General features: G+C 33.3%; 1 protein-coding gene across 6 annotated transcripts in view; it reads left to right on the forward strand.

The window, feature by feature from the left end:
* LCOR (ligand dependent nuclear receptor corepressor) overlaps positions 1-21,052 on the forward strand; it is a 126,202-nt gene that overhangs the window by 72,493 nt on the left and 32,657 nt on the right. For 5 of the 6 annotated variants that reach the window (XM_031956181.1, XM_031956182.1, XM_031956183.1 and 2 more), the window contains 3 exons: positions 4,138-4,270; positions 8,267-8,554; positions 12,873-12,966. In XM_031956181.1, the coding sequence (XP_031812041.1) occupies positions 4,138-4,270; positions 8,267-8,554; positions 12,873-12,966 (515 nt within the window). Of the gene's footprint in view, positions 1-4,137; positions 4,271-8,266; positions 8,555-12,872; positions 12,967-15,542; positions 20,095-21,052 lie in introns of those variants that run through there. The other variant, XM_031956185.1, reaches the window with a different exon arrangement.

Raw genomic sequence — 21,052 nt, forward strand, 5'->3', positions numbered from 1 at the left:
TGATAATGTTAATAAGAATGTCAACTATGATTCACTAGTGGTAAGAGGGAAAAAAGGTCACAAAGGAGTTTCTACTTTTTGGGGAGTTAGGTTCAAGACTTTAGTTTTTATTTATGGAACATCATTGATTTTTTTTTTTTAATACCCAGTTGAAAGTATTTTCATTTTTCCATTTTCCCACAGTTGTAAAGGAATCATTTCAGATAATTTTTTTTAAGGGTGAATGGCATGAAAAAAAAATAGGGCTTGGGTTAAACAGTGTTGTCCAGCAGTAACTTACTCAGTGTTTGAACCAAGACTAAGCCCCTAATACTAAGAACTGTGTACCAGAACTGCATACCAGAAATTATGCCACACTTTTTTATCTTAGGGGTGGTCTTAAAAGGCCATGGTTCTCTATCAGATTCATTCTACTGTAGAGGAAGAAAAAGCTTCTGTGGAACTGTTTCCAGCTCTTTGAAAAGAGAAGCTGAGTTGAAAAGGATTGAGTTTCATTTCTAAATGCAATTTTCTAGACCAGGAGTCTGGAGGACAGGGAGTAAAGGAAAAGGGGGGAGGGAATTGGAGAGATGATTAGTGGGGATGCTTGAAGAAAAATATAGATAATAAGTGCATAGATTTATAAGATGGACAACATCTTATGAATCACAGAATCTGGCTCCTTTGTTTTACAGATATGGAAATTGAAGCCCAAAGAAACTCCCTGACTTGCCCAGGGTCACACAACTAGTGTCTGAAGTGAGATCAGAACAAAGGTCTTCCTGATTTCTGAAACACTGTTACATGCACTCCCTAATGCTGATTATCAGATTACTTGGACAAACATTTTCTATCAAAAGCTGCTCCATTTGGGCCATTGCATCTTCAGGGAGGTGGATACTAGTTCTGCTGTTCTTTTTCACCTCCCTCCAAGATCTGAACTATGAGACTGACACAGGCTGAGTCAGTAAGGACCTGATCCATTTGAATAGAGACTAGACAAGAAGCATGGGATATCTGGGTTGCCTGGCTAGAACTCCAACTCCTGGCTCATGGAGTAGTCAGAGATGGGAGTAGCTTGAGTAGATTGAGAGGATAGAATCAGCAGCAGAGTCAGTGTAGCTTGCTAGTTTTCCTTTCTCCCTACCTTCTATCCTTTTAGGGGCTGGGCATGTGGTTGTGATATGGAGACCAATTAAGTTGAGCAATCAGCTGGGCATTGGGGAAAAAAATCAGTGCTCTGAGTGAAGATGGGGCTTTGGTCTGTTCTGGACATCCTCTGAAAAAGTGCAACAATCTCTGCCCTTGAAGAGTTTAGTCAAGTTTCCAGCAGTGTGTATGTAAATAGAGTTATACACAATAGAAGCTAGATGATTTTGGAAAGAGGCACTAGCTGCTTGGGTAGAGTGGGTGAAGGTCAAGAAAGGCAGAAGATGGCTTGAAATTGAACTTTGAAGGAATTAAGAGGTATAGGCCAACTTTTCCTCCCCTACCCCCCCCAAAGTGTTATAAGTAAATGCTGAAAAAAGTTTTGATATCACTACTTTAAACTTAACCCTTGGATAAGACTATCCCACAAAATATTTTCTTCTGGGATTTAGAACTTTGTGGGGATTTATTTCTGCAAGAGTCAGTATTTCAGTAACAAAGCCAATTGTCATTCTAGAACAACTTCATCCAATACTAGTTAAGATACAATTCAAAAGAGAAATATTTTATCACTTTTATTATTTCAACACCAACTAATTTTTTTATTGGAAATGATGAAACTATTATTGTTATGAATTTTAGGTCTGAAAAGAATAAAACACTGCTTAACTGTCAATAAGACCTGAAGGATTTCTATGTAATATATCCATCTTAGATTTAGAAATAATTTACCTTAAATCACATGGAGACATGAATAATTACAGCTTGTAAAATTTTCACTAGTTTTCTAAACACTGAGATTTTAAGGCCCTTGGAGTGACTATATGATATAGTAATAGACCCCTGAGGTGTTTGATCAAAATGATGTAACTGATAATGAGGAGATATGGTTTAGGGGAGATAGCCAAGAAGTAGAAGTCCAATTATTACATTATGCCTGAGAGGTTTGTTCTTAAAAACTAGTATTTGCTGCTAGTTTTGCCCTTGAATCAGTTCCTTTTTTTTTTTTTTTTTAAGCCTTTGATTAAATGGTTAAGAAATATTTATATTTTTTTAAGTACTATAATTTTAGCATTCAGGATATTTCCCTCAACTGAATGTTACCAGTTTTTCTGTAGTGATAGATGTGCAAGACTTTTTTTTTAATGCAAACAAGATTCACTTAAAATGTCAGTTCTCAGGGTAAATAGATACTGTAGTTGATAGAATACCAGCCCTGAAGTCAGGAAAACTTTCTATTCGGGTTCTTTACCCATAAATTGAGGGAGTTGGACTATGATATCTAAGCCACTATCTAACTTTAAAAAATTCTCTTCCCTCATAAAGGCCAAGAGATGTACAACCTTATAAAGCAATATTGGTATGTCATCTGAAACTACCTTCTGCGAAAGTAGAGTGATTGGAAAGTACATTTAACTCTAGTTTAAAAATTATTAAATTTTTAAAGGTAGAAACAATCATTACATTTTAAAATGATCAGATAATTTGCAATAAAACTGGTTGCATTTTAGTTCTTTTGTTGCTTTGATAACAGTCTATGCTGAAAGACTATAGAAGGCATTTTGGCAGAGGAAAGCCCAGTTTGAAGGGACTTCATTTTTCAATACAAGGCTGTTACAAGTCTCATAGTGAGTTTCTGAACAATTAGGTGAAACTTTGGATTAATTATGGAAAGAATTTTCTTTGAACTTGTTTTTGATATTTACCAATGCTTTCATAGACATATTTTGCTAATTTACTATCAAAATATTATGATATTTGGATTGAACCCGGTTTTTTAAATCATTGTTTAAACTGGACCAATTCCTTATAATATAAAAAATGGCAAATACAGCCACCATAATCTTTATTAGAATTACTATCATCATTTTAGGACTATTTAGACTACAGGGAAGATTTCTTTTTGTGACAGTTTTAATTTTTCATATGCATTTAAAATAGGCACAGCTTCTTTAAGCTTAATACTATTTTAAATATACACTTATGTATTTTGTGATTATTCACAATTAAGCAGTATAATTGATAACAGATGCATGCTATTTACAATATTCATAGTTTTATTGTGAGGTTTTAGGGGAAAAGAAAGAAATTGAAGGTGGAGGGAAATTAATAAACAAGTTTTCCACTTGGGAGTTCAAAAATGGAAAAAAGCTTGCACTCATTATTGTTTATACTTCATAATGTCTGTGTATATTCCAATTTTAAAATTTTAAAGATCTCTTTAATTCTGTTATGAGAAAAAATGTGTATCCCTGAATTCTAGTAAAATTTTTAAATTTTAAACTTTTTTTTCCTGTTCTTATTTTCTTATATGTATGATATTCAGTTAATTGGATTATTCTCAGTGATTGACATAAGCATGAATCAATGAGGCTTTTCTTAATTGGCAATGCAGCATTGTCCAAGCAAAGATTGGGTAGAGAGATAGGGAGAATTAGTGGATTTTCTTTTCCTTTTCTTCTACTTTGGCTACCCTTTAAACAGAATTCTTTTAGATTTTTTTTTCTCTTGTCTCACAGAATAATAACATGTTAATTTTCTATAAAATTTTTTAAAATTATTATGCCTAATTAGAAGAAAGAAACCAGTAGAGCTGTACTGTCAATCTATTATATTAATGTTTTTAAAGTACTTATATGTAAAAAAAAAACTTTATTTTTGTCAAAAGTCTATATAGACTATTAAATGAAATTACAAATGGAGATTTTACAAGAAGGAATTTTGTGTGTGTACATATTTGTGTATGTTTTTTGTCCCTCAGATCTTAGTGCAGGTTTGATCTCTTAAATACATACATGCAGTGTGTATATGTTGCTCTGTTTTTCTCTCTCACACACTTTTTGCATTTCATAGTCATTTAGTGAATTTTGGGTTTAAATTAAAGATGGCAATGTGATTTTAAAAACTTATCTTAAATTATATTAAATGTTTTTATTTTATGTAATTTTAGGGGGGATGCATTTTGAGGAGAAATACTTTCTGTAAATGCTTCACTGCCTGTTTTTGCAGGAACATTTAGTCGATCTGGATGAACCAGCTTTGGAAGCTGGGGGAGAAGCTCTGCTTAGACAAGGGCAAGCAAAAATCATTCGTTTCGAGAGACAAGCAGAAGAATTCCTCAATGCAGTCTTTTGCAGAAAAGGTTGGTTTGCAGAAATAATAATAGCTAGGATTTACACGAGATTGCTGCTTTTGTTACTGAATTTGATCACTGTTTACTGTTTTTTTTCTTTTTTTTTTTTCCATTTGCCAAGGTAAAAACTGAATAAAATTTGTGGAAGTGGTCACCTTCAGTTTTATTACTCTGAACTAATGCTTTGTTAAAAATTTTGTTAAGTAAATGGTAAAATTAAAATTAAACAAATTGCTTTGATTTTCTTGAAATTTGAATGGGGCCCAAGGCATTGATGCTATCAGTTACCATTTTTCTTACACAAACATCCATTATTGTTTAATGTTTGGCTTACTGTGAAATAGGCTAAATAGAAATTACAATAATTTTTAAGAGATTTACTCTCTAAGTAAAAATGAAAGACTTTTCTTTGTGGTCCTGGAATAAGATCTATTCAGAATTTTAGTAGATATCTTATTGTTTTTAAAATGAATAAATGTTATTCTAGCTGTACACAACCTATGTAAATGAGTTTAAAAAGCTTAAATAATGATTTTAGTTTTATGCTTAAGTTGGCATTTAAAAAAAAAAAAACCTTTTCCCTAGAAATGTTTTTCCATAAACTTTTTTTAAATGTGGTATTTGATTTATTTCTTATCGATCATATGGTTGAAGAGTTTCTTTTAGGTCATCTTGTCCATCTCTTTGCCTTAATATGTTTAGACACTTAATTTATAATATGACATCTGGAAGAGATCTTACAATTTATCTATACTTTATTTTTAGTGAAAAAACTGATACCCAGGGGATGTTCACTACCTCTTGAACTATGATAGCAGCCTTCTAATTAGTGTCTCTCCCCACACCAATCTCTCCTTCCTTTATCTGCTAAAGTGGTCTTCTAAATAAAGCATCATTCTGGCAGTTTCATAGCATCCCCATCCCCCATCCCAATTCCAGCAGTCCCTCTTAATTCCAGGATCAAACAGAAGAGCCTTCATTTTGGCATTTAAAGACTTTCCCTTGAGTCCTTTCCTGCCTCTTTAGTTCCTTACCTTTGACCCTACTGCACAAGTCAGGGATTTAGCTCCATAGCTCCTTTGCTGTTGTCTACACCTGATAACTTCCATCTGCCCTAGGCGTCTGCTCTAGATATCCTCACCTGTGCCCATTTGAGACTCAGCTCAAATCTCTGTCTTTTGCTTGAGACTCTTATCCCTTCTCCCCCAGAATATCATTAACTTTAACAAAGAGGGTTTTCCTATCTACATTGTTTGTATTTTGGATGTACATAGTTATTTGCATGGTCTGTCTCCCGTTAGGCTGTGAGCTCCTGAAGGAAAGGGACAGTGTTTTTGTTTTTGCTTTCTTTTCTTTACATCTCTAGAACTTAACCCAGGCCCTTACACAAGTAAGTACATAAAATTAATACTGACTGACTTGATTGGCCAGAGAACTATCCGGAGAGTTAAGAAGTTCTGAGTACTTTCCCTGGGCAAGCCACTGTGCTTTAGCACAGTATGTCAAACTCAGATTGAAATGGGGCCTACCAAACTACAGGAGAATCCCTACATAGTGACTTAGAAAACCATGTTAACATTACAATATGCTTTTGTTAACATGTTGTTTTCTAAGTCAGTTTTACCAATGTACTTGCTATTATGTTTTTATTTATTTGGTTAAATATTTCCCAGTTGTATTTTAATCTGATTCAGGCCACACAGCTTTCAGCAGTGTTTGATACCTCTGCTTTTTAACAACTCTCTTAAGATTTAAGTTGCAAATAAATAATAACTATCTTGAAACAGAAATTAACAAGAAAATAGACTTCTTGAATGTAGTAAATGGTCTTTTACGTACTTAATTGTTAAGAAAAGAAAAGAAAGCCAAGTGACTGAAATAAGAAAGTTTATATTTTCCTTTTAGAGACATAATTTCTGAAGGGATTTCAGATTTTCAGTTAATCAAATTTTTATGACTTTCATGCATTTGTTTTCCATGTAAGGTTCCGTTTAGCTCTGATCCTTTGTTTCAATTATATTTATTTTAATTGTAATTTTTGAGAGAGTGCCATTCTTTTTCCACTTAAATGACTTATATTTTAGAATGTGGAAATGTCACATTTAGCTATTTAGTTAATAACTATTCATAAATAATTAAATCCATCATAAATAAATGTTGTTCAATTGTGCCAGTCTCTTTGTGGCCCTGTAGACCATACTACACCAATACTGTCCATCTGATTTCCTTAATTAAATGTTAGCTATTATTTTTCCATTTAAACTACTTTGTCACTTTTCTGATAATATAATCTAGACGTGCATATGGAATGCACACAATGTGTTTTAGTTATGTTAAACAATCAGATATTTTTAGGATTTTCAAAAGAAGCAAAAGATAAAACAGGATATAAATATTTATCCAATGTAGGTATTGTTTGCCTTTTCTTAATTGTATTTCCTTTGTCTAGACTATGTTACTACCAGAGTAATATATTTCAGAGTCTGTTCTTAAGACTGTTCTTCAGAAATTTATTTAACTATGGTTACTAATCTAGTAAAGGTATATACATGTTTTTAAATCATCTTTGTCATTTTTTGAATGTTTCCTGCTTTTCCAGTGGAAAAATTCATTTTAAAAAATTGAGATTGGAATACTATTTTATATGATGACGTTTTTTGAAGTAACTGAAAATAGAAACTGCTTGAAAAACTTTCTGTAGGCAATTGACAAGAAAAACTAGTGGTTGGTGAGAATTAAGTAGGATTACCATTGTGTTTATTAGTAATTCCTATTGTTTTCTCTTTGATAATGTTCGCTTGGTTTCAAAGAACTTTCTAAATATTTGTCTTTATATTCTGTCAAAGAAAGAAAAAGATATATTTTTTTAAAAACGAGTTTAGGAACAATTAAGTTTACCATTCTAAATAACCTTATTCATTAAAACAAATTTCATAATAATAAACTTAATGGAATTGACCCAATGCTTAGATTCTGTGAAAAAAAAAGTTTTCTTTTGAGGGGCTTGGAAATTTTTTATCATGCTGAGACTTTTACCTGAATGGACTTCAGGTTCTTTACCCATAAATTGAGAAAGTTGAAGTATGATATCTAAGCCTCTATCTAACTTTAAAAATCTCTTCCATCACAAAGGCCAAGAGATATACAACCTTTTAAAGCAATATTGGTATGTATGCCATCTGAAACTACCTTCTGTAAAGACTGAAAGTAGAGTGATTGGAAAGTACATTTAATTCCCAAGTCAGAGAGAGGACTGGTGCTCTTGTCCAAAGTCTGCCACTGTTTTGTGATTTTGAGTAATCAGTTATTTAACCTCTTTAGGGCTCACTTTTCTCTTAAAATGACAAAGTTGGATTAAAATATTTTTATAAGATCCTTTCCAACTTGGAAATTACAACAATTTTCTGAATTCATGTTTCTTACTCTAAAATCTTTTAAGTTTGTAAACATTTATAGCTTAGGTTCCTGCTCAGGACATATCTAGTGCTATTAATATGTCACATGAATGGCCTGTTTTTAGCTTTTTATATGGGGTCTGATCATTAATATCTGTGATATCTCTAGGGCTCACACTTCAGTACAAACAAATTAAGTATCCAGTAACTTATCTCCCAAAGATTTTTGAGAGATGAATTAGTTAATTCATAGATTTTGAGTAATACATAACAAGCATCAGAGTGATACTTAGAAAATAATTACTTAAGGTAATTAATAAAATTTTAGAATTTCTGAATCAAGTAAGTTTTAACCATAGCATAGGATATGTTTTCTTTATCTCTTATGCTGTAATTTTTAGGTAATGCTACAATCTTAAAAGAAATTACTGAGAAATAATATAATCATTTTTGGAAATTATGTTTTGTGAAGAAATCTGCATCTCAGAGATGAAAACATTTTATGGGGGAAAACTCCTGTGTTTTAATGAAAATTAAAAGAATGACATTTTATGTATGATTGAAAAACTTTTAAAAATGTATTTTTAATTAAATAAATTGTTGTTTACAGACAGTCCCTGGGTCTCTGACCCCAACATTCCCCTAGTGGCCCGAGAGATCATGCAGCGAATGATCCAACAATTTGCTGCTGAATATACCTCAAAAAATAGCTCAACTCAGGACCCCAGCCAGCCCAATAGCACAAAGAACCAAAGCCTGCCGAAAGCATCTCCAGTTATCACCTCTCCCACGGCTGCAACTACTCAGAACCCTGTACTCAGCAAACTTCTCATGGCTGACCAAGATTCACCTCTGGACCTTACTGTCAGAAAGTCTCAGTCAGAACCTAGTGAACAAGGTATGATTTTATTCTCAGAATCTCTTCCATCTCATAATAAAGGGCTGATTTAATACTCTTCATTTTGAGATATGGTTTGAACAAATAGGGTCCCAAGTTTTGGTAAAAACATGATGGACTTCCAGCTTCGCTAATGTTAAAGTATGCACTGAGAGGAAACATGGCAAGTTATTACTTTAACTTCCCATCAGTGAAAATATGGGTCTATCTTAACACTGATTAGGGTCAGTTAGTTTTATTCATATGTATCACATATAAAATATGTTTGCATTAGCATTTTACATTTTTCAAAATGCCCTCACATCTATCATAATAATTTTTTCTTTCATTTAAAATAAAGGAGGGTTTTATCTCCTCATAAAAAAGGTCTAAGACAAGTAATTTCCCAACTTTGTATGCATTCCCATATGCTAATAGTTATATTGTGTTATATTATTTTTATTCCAATTTATATTTTATTAATTATAATAGCATCTCTTTTTACATTTGAGAAATATTAATACTTATGAGATATTATAATAAATTCAGTCTCCAAAAGGTATATTTGTTTACTTTACTTACTCACACTAACTTTTTTGGAGTTAAAGATTAGCATGATGTTTGGTATACATGTATGGCAAATGCTCTTGCAGCTCCAGTTCCCAGCCTCCAGCCTTACCTGGATCCCAAGCATATGGCCCAACAATTTGGGAATCCCTGTTTTAAGATGGGTATCATTAACTTGAAAAGATTATTCCCTGCAGTGAAAAAGGGTAGGATATTAAATCATTCATTACAATTTCCACCTGTGTTAAAATCTTTGTAATCAGGAAGGACAGGTGGGGTACATGTGTGCTGTGGGGAGCTGTTTTGAATTAGTGAAAAGTATACATTTTTCTTATTGTCTTTTGTATACAAAGCCAAATGAAGTCTTTTGAAATGTGTTTTAACAAATAAGAAAAATTTATAATGAATGTATGCATGTTAAAATCTATCATCACTAGTCATAAGTGCAAATTGAGAATCAATAAGCCCTTGGTTTATTGCAGTGAACATTTATTTTTAATTTTTAATAGTATTTTATTTATCCAAATACGTACAAAGTTAGTTTTCAACATTCACCTTTACAAAATCTTGTGTTCATATTTTTCTCCCTCTTCCCTTAAATAGCAAACAGTCTGAGATAGGTTAATTATGTACATTTCTTCTAAGCATATTTCCATTTTTGTCATTCTGTGCAAGAAAAATCAGATCAAAAGGGGGGAAAAAAGATAAAGAAAAAACTCAAACAGACAACAACAACAAAAAGGTGAAAAAATTATGCTTTGATCCACATTCAGCCAGTTCTCTCTCTAGGTATGGATGACACTTTTCATCACAAGTCTATTAGAAATGTCTTGAATCAACTGATTGTTGAAAAGAGCCAAGTCCATTGCAATTGATCATCACATAATCTTTTTATTGCTGTATGCTGTGTTCCCTTGATTATACTAATTTCACTTAGTATCAGTTCATGTAAGTCTTTCTAGGCTTTTCTGAAATCGTCTTGCTTATTATTCTTCTAGAACATTATATTACTTTATATGTATACATATTATATATTGTATTATTTTATATTATTATTATATATTACATTACATACATATATATGTTTATCATATTCATATACCATGACTTAGTCATTCCCCAACTGATGGGCATCCACTCAGTATCCATGAGCTTTTATTTTTAATAATATATGAAATGCTTCTTTTCTAAAAGTTCCTTAAAAATTTTTTTCTCAAGTAGGTTAAATTTTCCCATATAACTTTGTGATAGTAAAATATCTTTAGCCAAAGCAGTGCTTGGATTACTATAAATTCTAAATTTAAAATGTAGTTAATGAGCTTTATTCATATTGAACTACAGATAAGACATATCTTTTCTGTAAACTGGTACAGTTTTGTTACATATCCAGTAGGGAGGAGGAAAGAGAAGGGAAAAAATCATCTGAATGAAAGCATTAATTTCAAAAAATTTGATTGGTTTCAGTTGGTAAATATTTATTAAATGCCTGTCACACGAGCCAGGCATTTTGTTAAATATTGACATATACATAAAGATACAAAACACTACACCTACCTTTTAGAAGTTTACATTCTCTTGGACAGAAGACAACAAACATATAATCAAACTATAGTTGACTATATTTTATACAAATACAGAGTAGACAGAAGATTATCTCAGAGGGAATACTACTATTAGTAGGAGGGACTTGGAAAGACTTCAGTGATGAAAATGTTTGAAGGATTTCCTAACTGAACAAAATATAACTTGTAATATGTCTATTTCATTAATAATAGTATATACTCTCTTCAAAACTGAGGCTTTTCTGTGCATGAGATATTAAAGGAGATCATTTTCTTTTCAATATATTTGTTACTCTGTTTTTAAAAAATCTATTTTAAACTTCTGCAGTGTTAATTATTCATGCTTTTCTGAACTGCAGATTGTAGTAGGGAAGTAGGGATTGTAGGGTGGACCCTACCTTTGTTTTAATAGACAGCTTTCATGTGGTGCTATGACCAAATAATTTAGCTCCTTTCGCTGATGAGCCTCTCTGGATTTAAGAAGGTTGCTCTTTGGACAACAGATACAGTCTCTTACCTGCCTTATTAAAATTTTATTTATTCTAAAATATAGTGTAGTGTAGTCTTTCACTACAGTAAACAATAAACCATAGTAGTAGCATAATGGTTATATTTAAAGGATGAGTACTGTTGATTAATTAGCTAATATACATTTATCATTCAGCTTATAAATTATCTTCCTTTAGTAATAGTTCTACAGTTAAATTATTATCAAAATCATTATTATGGTTATATCTTTGAAAAGAGATGGTTAATAAAAATTTCCATATAGACTTAAAATGGATGCCTTTGAAAATAGACCAGTGACACCAGATTGATTTTTTTTTTTAATGAATATTTTTAATCTTGAGAACGATACAGCCTGCAATAGGAAATAAGAAGGTACTTAGGACTCTTATGTCACACTATATAAAGGGAAACTAGATTTCAAAGATTTGCTGTTGGTCATCTGGTAGCAGAGTGTATTTAGTATTAGCCTATTATATTAATTTTGCCTAAAATACTGTGTGGTCTCACTTTTGTTGCTTTGTCTTCCTCAAACTTGTCATGCCAATTTAATATTTTCTTAAACACACACAAATAAAACCACACTTAAAACAGCCTTCCGATTAATTTCCATTTAGAAGTAGATTTTTGATAGGAAACATTTCCATATTTAGGACTATCATATTATGTATTTTAACTTTGTATTAGGAAAGTGTAGTTGGATCACTGAACTTGAAGTTATTGAACCTGGGTTTAAATCTTAGCTGCGCTTCTTGTGTCATCTTGGGGTATTTCTTTTAATCTATTTGAACATCATTTTCCCCATCTATAAAATTAAGAAAGTTAGACTAGATGATCTCTGAGATTCCTTTCAGCTCTAGATTTGTGATCTTGGAAGAACAACCAATTTGTATTAAATATATATGAAATCACATACTAACAATGCCATATCCCACTTTATGTAATTTCTGTGTATGGCATAATGGAAACATCACTGGATTTAGAGAAGCCATAGATTCATCCTACATCTGATAACTGTGTGACCATGAACAAGTCATTTAACGCTCTGAACCTTGGTTTTCTAATTTGTAAAATGAGAATAATACAAGTACTGTCCCTCACAAGGTAGTTGTAAAGATCCAGTAAGCAACATCCCTGAAGTTCTCTGTTAACTCTAATCAGTCAAAAATATTTTATTACAATAAAGTTATTGTAGCTAAATTTGTAAACACCTTTGAATGATACTTGCAGGTATTTTGTGAACCCAAGATATCTGGATTTTACTATTTTCAGATAAACTGTTACAATGTTTGTGAGACTTGTAGTTGCTTAGCTCCAGAGGGTCATCTTTTTACTAGATTTCCTTGACAATAAGGTCTGACTTGACTCCCTCTTCACCATTAGCTCGCATAAAATCTAAATTAAGTTTATAATCTATATGGTTTTCAGTGAATACCTTTTGAGTCCCCTCCACCCCCCTTTTTTGAAGAGCCTTTTTTTTTTTGTTTGTTTTTTTGAGGATATTGGCTCACAAGGCTTCAAATGGATCGCTTGTATTCTAAATAATATGGTTATTTGACTGATTGATTTAATGATTCAGAAATAAAAAGTAAACATATTCATCCACAGTAAGCTGACAACTTATAACTTTTTAATCCAGTAGAGTTCATGGTTACACCTAGTTTTTTTTTCACATTCTCAGGTGTTTCTTTATGTTTCTACAGACGGTGTCCTTGATCTGTCCACTAAGAAAAGTCCATGTGCTGGCAGCACTTCTCTCAGCCATTCTCCAGGTTGCTCCAATACTCAAGGGAACGGGTAAGGGAAAATATTTGCAGCTTTTTCGTAATCTTATCAGAAGTAATCTATTACACTTTGATATTAATCTCACATTTAAAACAAATGAAAATCCTTCAGAGTAATGATTTTGATGGTGGATCTTTTGTAAAGCATCCTTTTGTCCACCTCCTATGAAAAGCTGCATTCTGAAATTCAGTAGCACAGGCTAATAATTTTATTTTAATTTTATTAAGTAGTTAAGTGCTTGGCAAGAATGCATTTGTATTTTTGGATGGTTCATTGGTTTGACATGTGAGTAAACAATCTTAAATATTACAAAGTTAAGATAATGTCAATTATATAGACTTTAGGTTGAAAATTTTGGATGAGAAGTGGCTTCAATATAGAATTTGGTATATACAGAATTTCTGGGTTTTGGTAAATGTGAACTGCAACTATAATCTCTAATGCTGACAGTTCATAAAATATAATGGTGCTTTCTATTGCCTCTAACAGATGGGGTTGATGTGGGGTATTGGTAGATAACCTCTATCAGGACAATATACAGAATCAAAAGTGAGTATTCTGATTCTGAGAATCAGATTTCATAGTAAATGATGATCTGGAACCCTTTATCAATCATGTATTTTTCTAAAAGCTATTTTTATGTAGAATAGCTTAGAAATCAAGATACATGGAAGCAATATTAAGAAGCCTGTCATAGAATTGTAGTATGTTAAATATGAAAAACAGCCTTTCTAGTAATACGAAATGATATTTAGAGTTAGCTTCAGAATACAAACCTTTTCGAAGTTTACACAGGTTAAATTAAGTGCACATCAAAATGTCTTAATTTTTTGAAACATTCTCTTAGCTGTCGTTTTAAAAAGTATCCCTTCCTTGTAGTGCTTTGTAATATCAGCTACTATAACACTGTCCCTATTATTTTTCCTTAATGTTTCATTTTTTTTTTCTGTCTTTTTGAAATGAAATAAAACTTATTGTTAATTTTGTCCATTTTGGTTTTTAAAAAGTATTTGCCTTTCCTTTTCCCACCATTCTCTTCTTCAAATACTGATTTAAACTCAATATATCCCTCTCAGTAAATTCTGTTCTTATATCACAATATCATGGAACATTTGGGAATTTTTCAGGAGTCCAAGTAGTTTTAATAAATGGAACTCTTAGAGAAAACTTGCCTGCAATTGGGGGGGGGGGGGGGGGAGAAGGGGCGGTGGGAACCGGCATAGTATTTTTCTTAAAGTTTGTCTTTGCAGACCCCACTTTTATATTGGAAATTATTTCTGTTCTTTTCATTTTATGGAACTCAAATCAAGTTCTCCAGTTTCTTAAGTGAGTTAGCAGTACCGCCCTATTTTAGATGAAGTTTTGGTATTACTTTTGCTGATCATAACATAAAGCCCACAAGAAAAAAAATCTAGCATGTTATTTTTGCAGATATAATAGGAACCATTCCAGTGTGTCTAATTTCTTAAACATTCACTTGTCTAGATTTTATTAATGTTATCACTTCTTTTGGGCATGCTTTACCATTCGCCATTATTGACCTTGATAATCTGTCGTCATTGTGAAAGTCTGACACTTGCAAACAAGTATAAGGTTGTATATGTAGTTGTTGGGGGGAGGGAGGAACGAAGAGCTAGTAATTCATGAAATCACTAACTTTTGGTAACATTCTTTGGGGGTCATCAACTTAAATATAGATAAAAATGACTACTCCACAAATATTTTTAAAATGCAGTTTAAAAGACATATAACAATTTTGAAATGAACTAAATCTGAAACATTTGAGGAATAGAAGTATTGGAGGTTAAAAAAAAAAAAAAGACCATTTCTTTGGAGCCTGACACATTTCAAATGGAGAATCAGCGGTTTCTCATTCATTGTGTTTCTTGTTGTGTTTAAAAGGAAGCAGAGTGGTAAGTTGTTAACATGTAGCTTCTTTGCTAATGGCAGTACCACTTTGCTTTTAATTCTAATGTAAAAGGATGACAAATTGTTTGGAGTTGTTTATTTTTTGATGATGAGCAGCAACTTTTTGTGTGGGTTAAATGAGCACCCATCTATGGCCTCCACTATTGTGAACCACAGTTCAGATTTTGTAGCAGATTGTCCAATGTTTGTTGAATGTGTTGCATTTTAAAGTCATTTGGCTTACTCTTTTATTACTGTACTTGTTTAGTGGTAACGTCACATTAATAACACAGTTGTGTATTAGAGGTATGGAGACTGACTATTACTTTGTAATTTATAATTAAGGTGCTATTTTCAGACAGTTGCGCGAAGCTTTTCTCCTCCGAAAATTTGTGAACCCAACCAGAGACCAGCTGACAGGTTTCATTTTTCTTTGCCCAAAAAGCTCCTGGTTTTTGTTTTTTTAATTTTTTTGTTTTTGTTTTGTTTTTGTTTTTGTTTTTTGGTGGACAAGTTTTAAAATGACTGCTGAGACCTTTTTTAAATTTTAGAGAGAGAGAAAATAAATAACTCAAAGTGATGTTACCCAACAAGGCCTTCTAATAAAGGAGTGGTCCCCTCACCCATCCCTCCCTACCTGTGCAAGTCCTGCTCACATCAGTTTCCTTCCATCCAATTAGGCGACCTGGGAGACCCAGCCAGCACCGTCCGGACGGACTTCGGAGTGGTGATGGGGTACCTCCAAGAAGCCTACAGGATGGAACCAGGGAAGGTTTTGGCCACTCCACATCTCTCAAAGTTCCACTGGCGCGATCACTGCAGATTAGTGAAGAACTACTGAGCAGAAACCAGTTTTCCTCAGCTACCAGCCTTGGTTCATCTGGATTGCAGAATCATGGGCAACATTTAATCTTATCCAGGGAGGCCTCTTGGGCAAAACCACATTATGAATTCAACTTCAGCCGCATGAAATTCAGGGGAAATGGTGCACTCAGCAACATCAGTGACCTTCCTTTTATTACAGAAAATTCTGCCTTTCAAAAAATGGCACTTCAAACTAAACAAGATGGAAAAAAGGACGTGAGCCATTCATCTCCTGTGGATTTAAAGATACCACAAGTTCGAGGCATGGACCTTTCATGGGAGTCCCGCACTGGTGACCAGTATAGCTATAGTTCTTTGGTCATGGGTTCACAAACGGAGAGCGCGCTTAGTAAAAAGTTAAGGGCTATTCTTCCAAAACAAAATAGAAGAAGTATGCTGGATGCTGGACCGGATTCTTGGGGCTCAGATGCTGAGCAGTCTACCTCTGGACAGCCATATCCCACATCGGATCAAGAAGGAGATCCAGGCTCCAAGCAGCCTCGGAAGAAAAGAGGGAGATATAGACAGTACAACAGTGAAATACTGGAGGAAGCAATCTCGGTGGTTATGAGTGGAAAAATGAGTGTTTCCAAAGCTCAGAGTATTTATGGGATTCCCCACAGTACACTGGAGTACAAAGTAAAGGAGAGGCTGGGCACTTTGAAAAACCCTCCAAAGAAAAAGATGAAATTAATGAGGTCGGAGGGTCCAGATGTTTCAGTAAAGATTGAATTAGATCCCCAGGGAGAGGCAGCACAAAGTGCAAATGAATCAAAAGATGAGTAGGAATACTGTAGAGTGCCAATTACTTTACAAACTGGGTGAGCACTACTGCATTGTTCAGTTATCATTGAATGCACCTGACCCCATTTACTGTAACACTTGTTCTTTGCAGATTTTGCATGAACATCCAGGTCAAAGGTGCATTATGAATGTTGCATTTTTGAAATTTTCCATGTGCAGTATGGCTCAAAATATCTTTTTTTCCCTTTCTCCCCCTTTGGCCTTTTGCATGTTTCTCTACAATTTAGAGAATTGAGTTACCTCACAAAGAATGCAGATACATGGAAGTGGACTCCTTGCCTATAGAGCCATTGTGCTTTTTTTGGTGGGGGGGGGGAAAGGGAAGGAAGTTACTGTCATGTTTACCTTTTTTTCCCCTTAAAAAAGGCCACTTTTAAAACACAACTCTCTTCTATTTGGAGCTTTATTCATAATTAGAAAGCCATCTTAAAACTAGAAAATTATTTAGAATTTTCTTTTTCTTTCTATCCAACTAATTGAAGTATTACATAAAGTACTTGCTCTTTAGATAGGACTTTAGAGCTTATGGAGATTGGTTATCTCCTTAATAATTATAATAATCAATTGGTCTAATTACATTTTATTATTTTCTCTCAAAAAGTAAATTCATTTAACATTAATAATTTGTTTAGTGCTCACCCAGTGGGGGGAGGGGGAAAAGGTACATATACACTACCTTCAAAAATGCTTCAGTTAATTACTTCGTAAACACTACCTTCACTGTAATTTTGTTTGGAATTTTCTAAGGGTAGGATTTGATCTCACCAGTTTGTGAGGATGTAGCCTTATCTCATGGAGGACAAGCTCCGTTTTTACTCAGGAGCAGTCAGGGTACATTTAATGATACGATAAAGTATGCCTCATTTTTAGCAAAACTAGGTTTCTTTGTAACCTTAAGCCCTTTTTTACAGATTTGAATATACGTTTACTAACTACTATGTGTAGTTCCAGCAACTGGATTAAATTATTCCAAGTCTGTATATTAGGGTTGGGGAAATAGGGAAGGGAAATGTGTATAACTGTGATCTTTTAAAAATGATCTCTTGACATTACAACCTCAGTAATTTGCCCAAATGACCACATTGATGAAGGATCTTTTTTTTTTTTTTTTTTTTTTTTTTTTTTGGGTGTGTATGTGTTGTGTGTATTTTGAGGGGAAAAACAAAAACCCAAAGGTAGCCTAATTTGATTTAGGCTACATATCATACTTAGCTATAATTCAGTCATGACTAAAGATCCTTAGGGTGTTTACTTTTTAAATAACCCATTTGTTAGTAACAGGCTTTTTTTTTTTTTTTTAAACTAGCATTACACTTCCCTCTCCTCTCTTCTTTTCCAGTTTTTAACAGTAATAGGTTTCAGTAATAGATATTTAATGGTTGCTTAGCACACAATACTTTAGGTAGTTTCAGATCTTGTTAATATAAGCACTCCTTAAACTTTTTTGAGGTGGGGGAGTGGGAGAGGAGATTTAAAATTCCAATAGACCCAGAACTAAGTTTGGCCAATAAATTCTTCTAGTATTTCTGCAACAACCATCCATAACTGGGTGAAGCCCACAGGTTTTAATGCTATATGTCAGGATTATTGACTATGTAAAAACAGAAGAAAAACACTGCATATGTCATAAATTAAAATCAATTGAGAAGGGTTTTTAAGCCCTCTCAGTTTTAAATTGCTTAACCAAAAGAATCATTGGCTTTTATGTATAAAATAAAAATAAGTATTGTATTTGGGCATTGATTAAATTGAAGTTGGTGGTTGTGAATAAATACCAATATTTTTATAGGAAAGGAGGACTTAGGCCCAAGACTGCACGGTTTTGTTTGTATGAAAACTCTGGAGCAGTTAACTAAATTAACCTTTTTAGGTTAAGTATATATACATGTATTTATGTATGTATATATGCACACATACTTTTTTTTCCTGCAACTTATTGGTTCAAAGGTTAGGCACACCATTGCTATCACTTAAAAATATGCACTGCTTATTTTTAACATAGACTGAGCTGGGGGCCCTTGTTTGCTTCAGTTACTTTGTGTGATGATTTAAACACCGAATGAGCCTGCTTTCCTCTTAGACTTCTAATTATCATCTGAACATAATAAGCAGTTTGAGTTCAGTACCAGTTTGTAAACTCTGCAGTATTTCCTAGCATAGCTGGAAATTGCAATAAAAATGCATTGTTAAATGTGTGGCTTCATCTGCTGTTAAAAGAAGTTGTAGAACGTTTGCTGCAAGCAAAGGGCTAAATTTTTAAAGGAAGCCTCTTACTTTCCACCCCACCCCCCCTTTTTTTTTTGTCAGCACATAATTAATTGTGGCTGCTAGTGCCTTCTTGTACTTGGCTTGGATTATTCAGTAGCTAAAGATTGATGCAAAAAGGCCCTTGTGAATGCAGTTAATTTGTGCATGTGCTATTTTTTGATTTGCAGAAAGATATTAAAGGCCCATTTAAAAATTTGGCCCTAAAAGTTCAACTTTTGTAGTTTTACTGTTCAGAGAGGTTTAACCCTATATGGTAGTCTATTTAAGTGATGTATGAGTTGAGTTTTGTAAAACTTTGTCATTGTAGTGTACATGGAGTGATCATTTTACTAACATAAATATTTTCTATGTGTGTTTCAGTGGATGACAATCGAGCAGCAGAAGAATGGTGTGCCTACCCTTTAATGCTGCAGTTTAAAAAGAGAACTTGTATTGTGTCATTTCAGATTGTAGGCTAAGAATTGTAAATAGCGAAATTTGAGTACTTCTATTATTTGCTTTGGTTTAGAAAGTGAATTTTAAAAACAAACCAAACTCTAAATGTTCTCAGATTAAATGTCCTGAGACCTGAAGATTGTAATATTCATGTCTGTGAAGCTTTTTAACATTACACTTGAGATCAGTGAAGACTTACTATTCAGGTAAACTTTCTTTTCAGAGAAGCTTTTGAACAAGTGTATTTTCTCCAAAGGTCTCTTGTGTTGGCTTTTTTTTTTTCCAGTAGATTTTTTTTTTAAAGCACTAATTGCATTACATTGGTAACTGCAATATAAAATAGCCATTATTGTTTTGTGAAGCATGGTTGGAATTAGTTAGTGGTCCCTTTTAAATTTCATGAGCCTCTCAAAAAAAGACAAAACAAAAAAAAAAAACAAAAACAAAAAAAAGCTGCTGAATATTTCAAAAGATATATATTTTACCTTATTGTAGGTTTTGTAAAGTTAGTTTGTAATATTCAGGTGCACTTTTAATGTTAAATTTTGTTCTCAAAGTTCCATTATACCATGTATTTCTTGAAGTGGTTCATCACATGGCTGGCTATCAATCTAGGTGCTGCAGTGATCTCTTTATGTTTGACTTCTCTCTTGATTTGCCGCTATGCTATATTGGCACTTTCAGTGTAGATCGACTAGTTGTATTTGAGATCATCTTAAATATGTAATGGGGGATTGTCTCTTATTAGCATGCTTAGTTTCTGCTGACCAGAGGCTTGCAGGGCCCAGACCCTAGTTAACCAGTTGCTTTTTTGGGGTGGGAAAATGTAGTTCATTTGTCACAAAAGCCTTCTTTCTCACTCTCCCCGGATATGTGGATGATAATGCTACTAGGTCAGGGATAAGTATTTAGAACCTGTTATTCCTACCTTTTTGTGAGAGAACACCGTAACAATACGCAAGTTCATCACTGTTGTAGTGAAAACTCTTAATAAGTGATTCTGTGGAAGTATTTCTTTCTGGTATTTTTTAATCACTAGTCTTTTGATTCCTAAGACAGTGTACTTCATGTGTAGTCATCAAGTTTGGCAGTAATATAGTCTTCTGTCATGATAGTGTATAAGTAGGCTGACAGGAAGTTAAGAGGTTATGAACAATTAGCAGTCAGCTGTGAAATTTTTCTCTGTTCCAAGTACCATGAAAGATAAGGTTGTTTTCTTTCACAAAACAAGCATTTTATATTTGCGTGTACAATACTTCAAAGTATTAAGTTCGCTCTTATACTGAAATAGATGTTGCTTAGTAAGCCTTTGCTGCAGCAGATCATAAATAAGATAATTAAGGCTTGGTGTGATAGGGGTCCTTATATGGAGTTAACTGTATGGTTCTGGTGAGCAAGTTCAGCAAGTGTAAAGTGTTTTAGCTTTATTTGAACCATATTTCCTTTCCAATGTTGAAGTGCTTTTAAAAACTCTGGTTATCTAGTACCAATCATTACCTCAACCAATTGGCATTTTCATTCCCTAACATTTTACCGCAGCTGTAACATGAGCTATAAGAGATCAGTTATTCTAACACTTTGGCACTATAGGAAGTTTAATAATTGTTTTTTTTCTTTGAGGGACTCCAAACTGTATGCAAAACTTCTTATAAAGGCTGTCATAGCCAGTTTTTATGATTGAGAGGTAGTTAGCAATACAGTATGTCCATTACTCCTTGAAATACAAAATGGAGGCTATTCCATTATAATAGATCTCTTAGACCTCTTACATGCCTCACTTGGAACTTAGCTTTCATTTGGTGGGCTGCATCTGTGTTTT

This window comes from Sarcophilus harrisii, chromosome 2, assembly GCF_902635505.1.
Source record: "Sarcophilus harrisii chromosome 2, mSarHar1.11, whole genome shotgun sequence".
Classification (NCBI taxonomy): domain Eukaryota; kingdom Metazoa; phylum Chordata; class Mammalia; order Dasyuromorphia; family Dasyuridae; genus Sarcophilus; species Sarcophilus harrisii.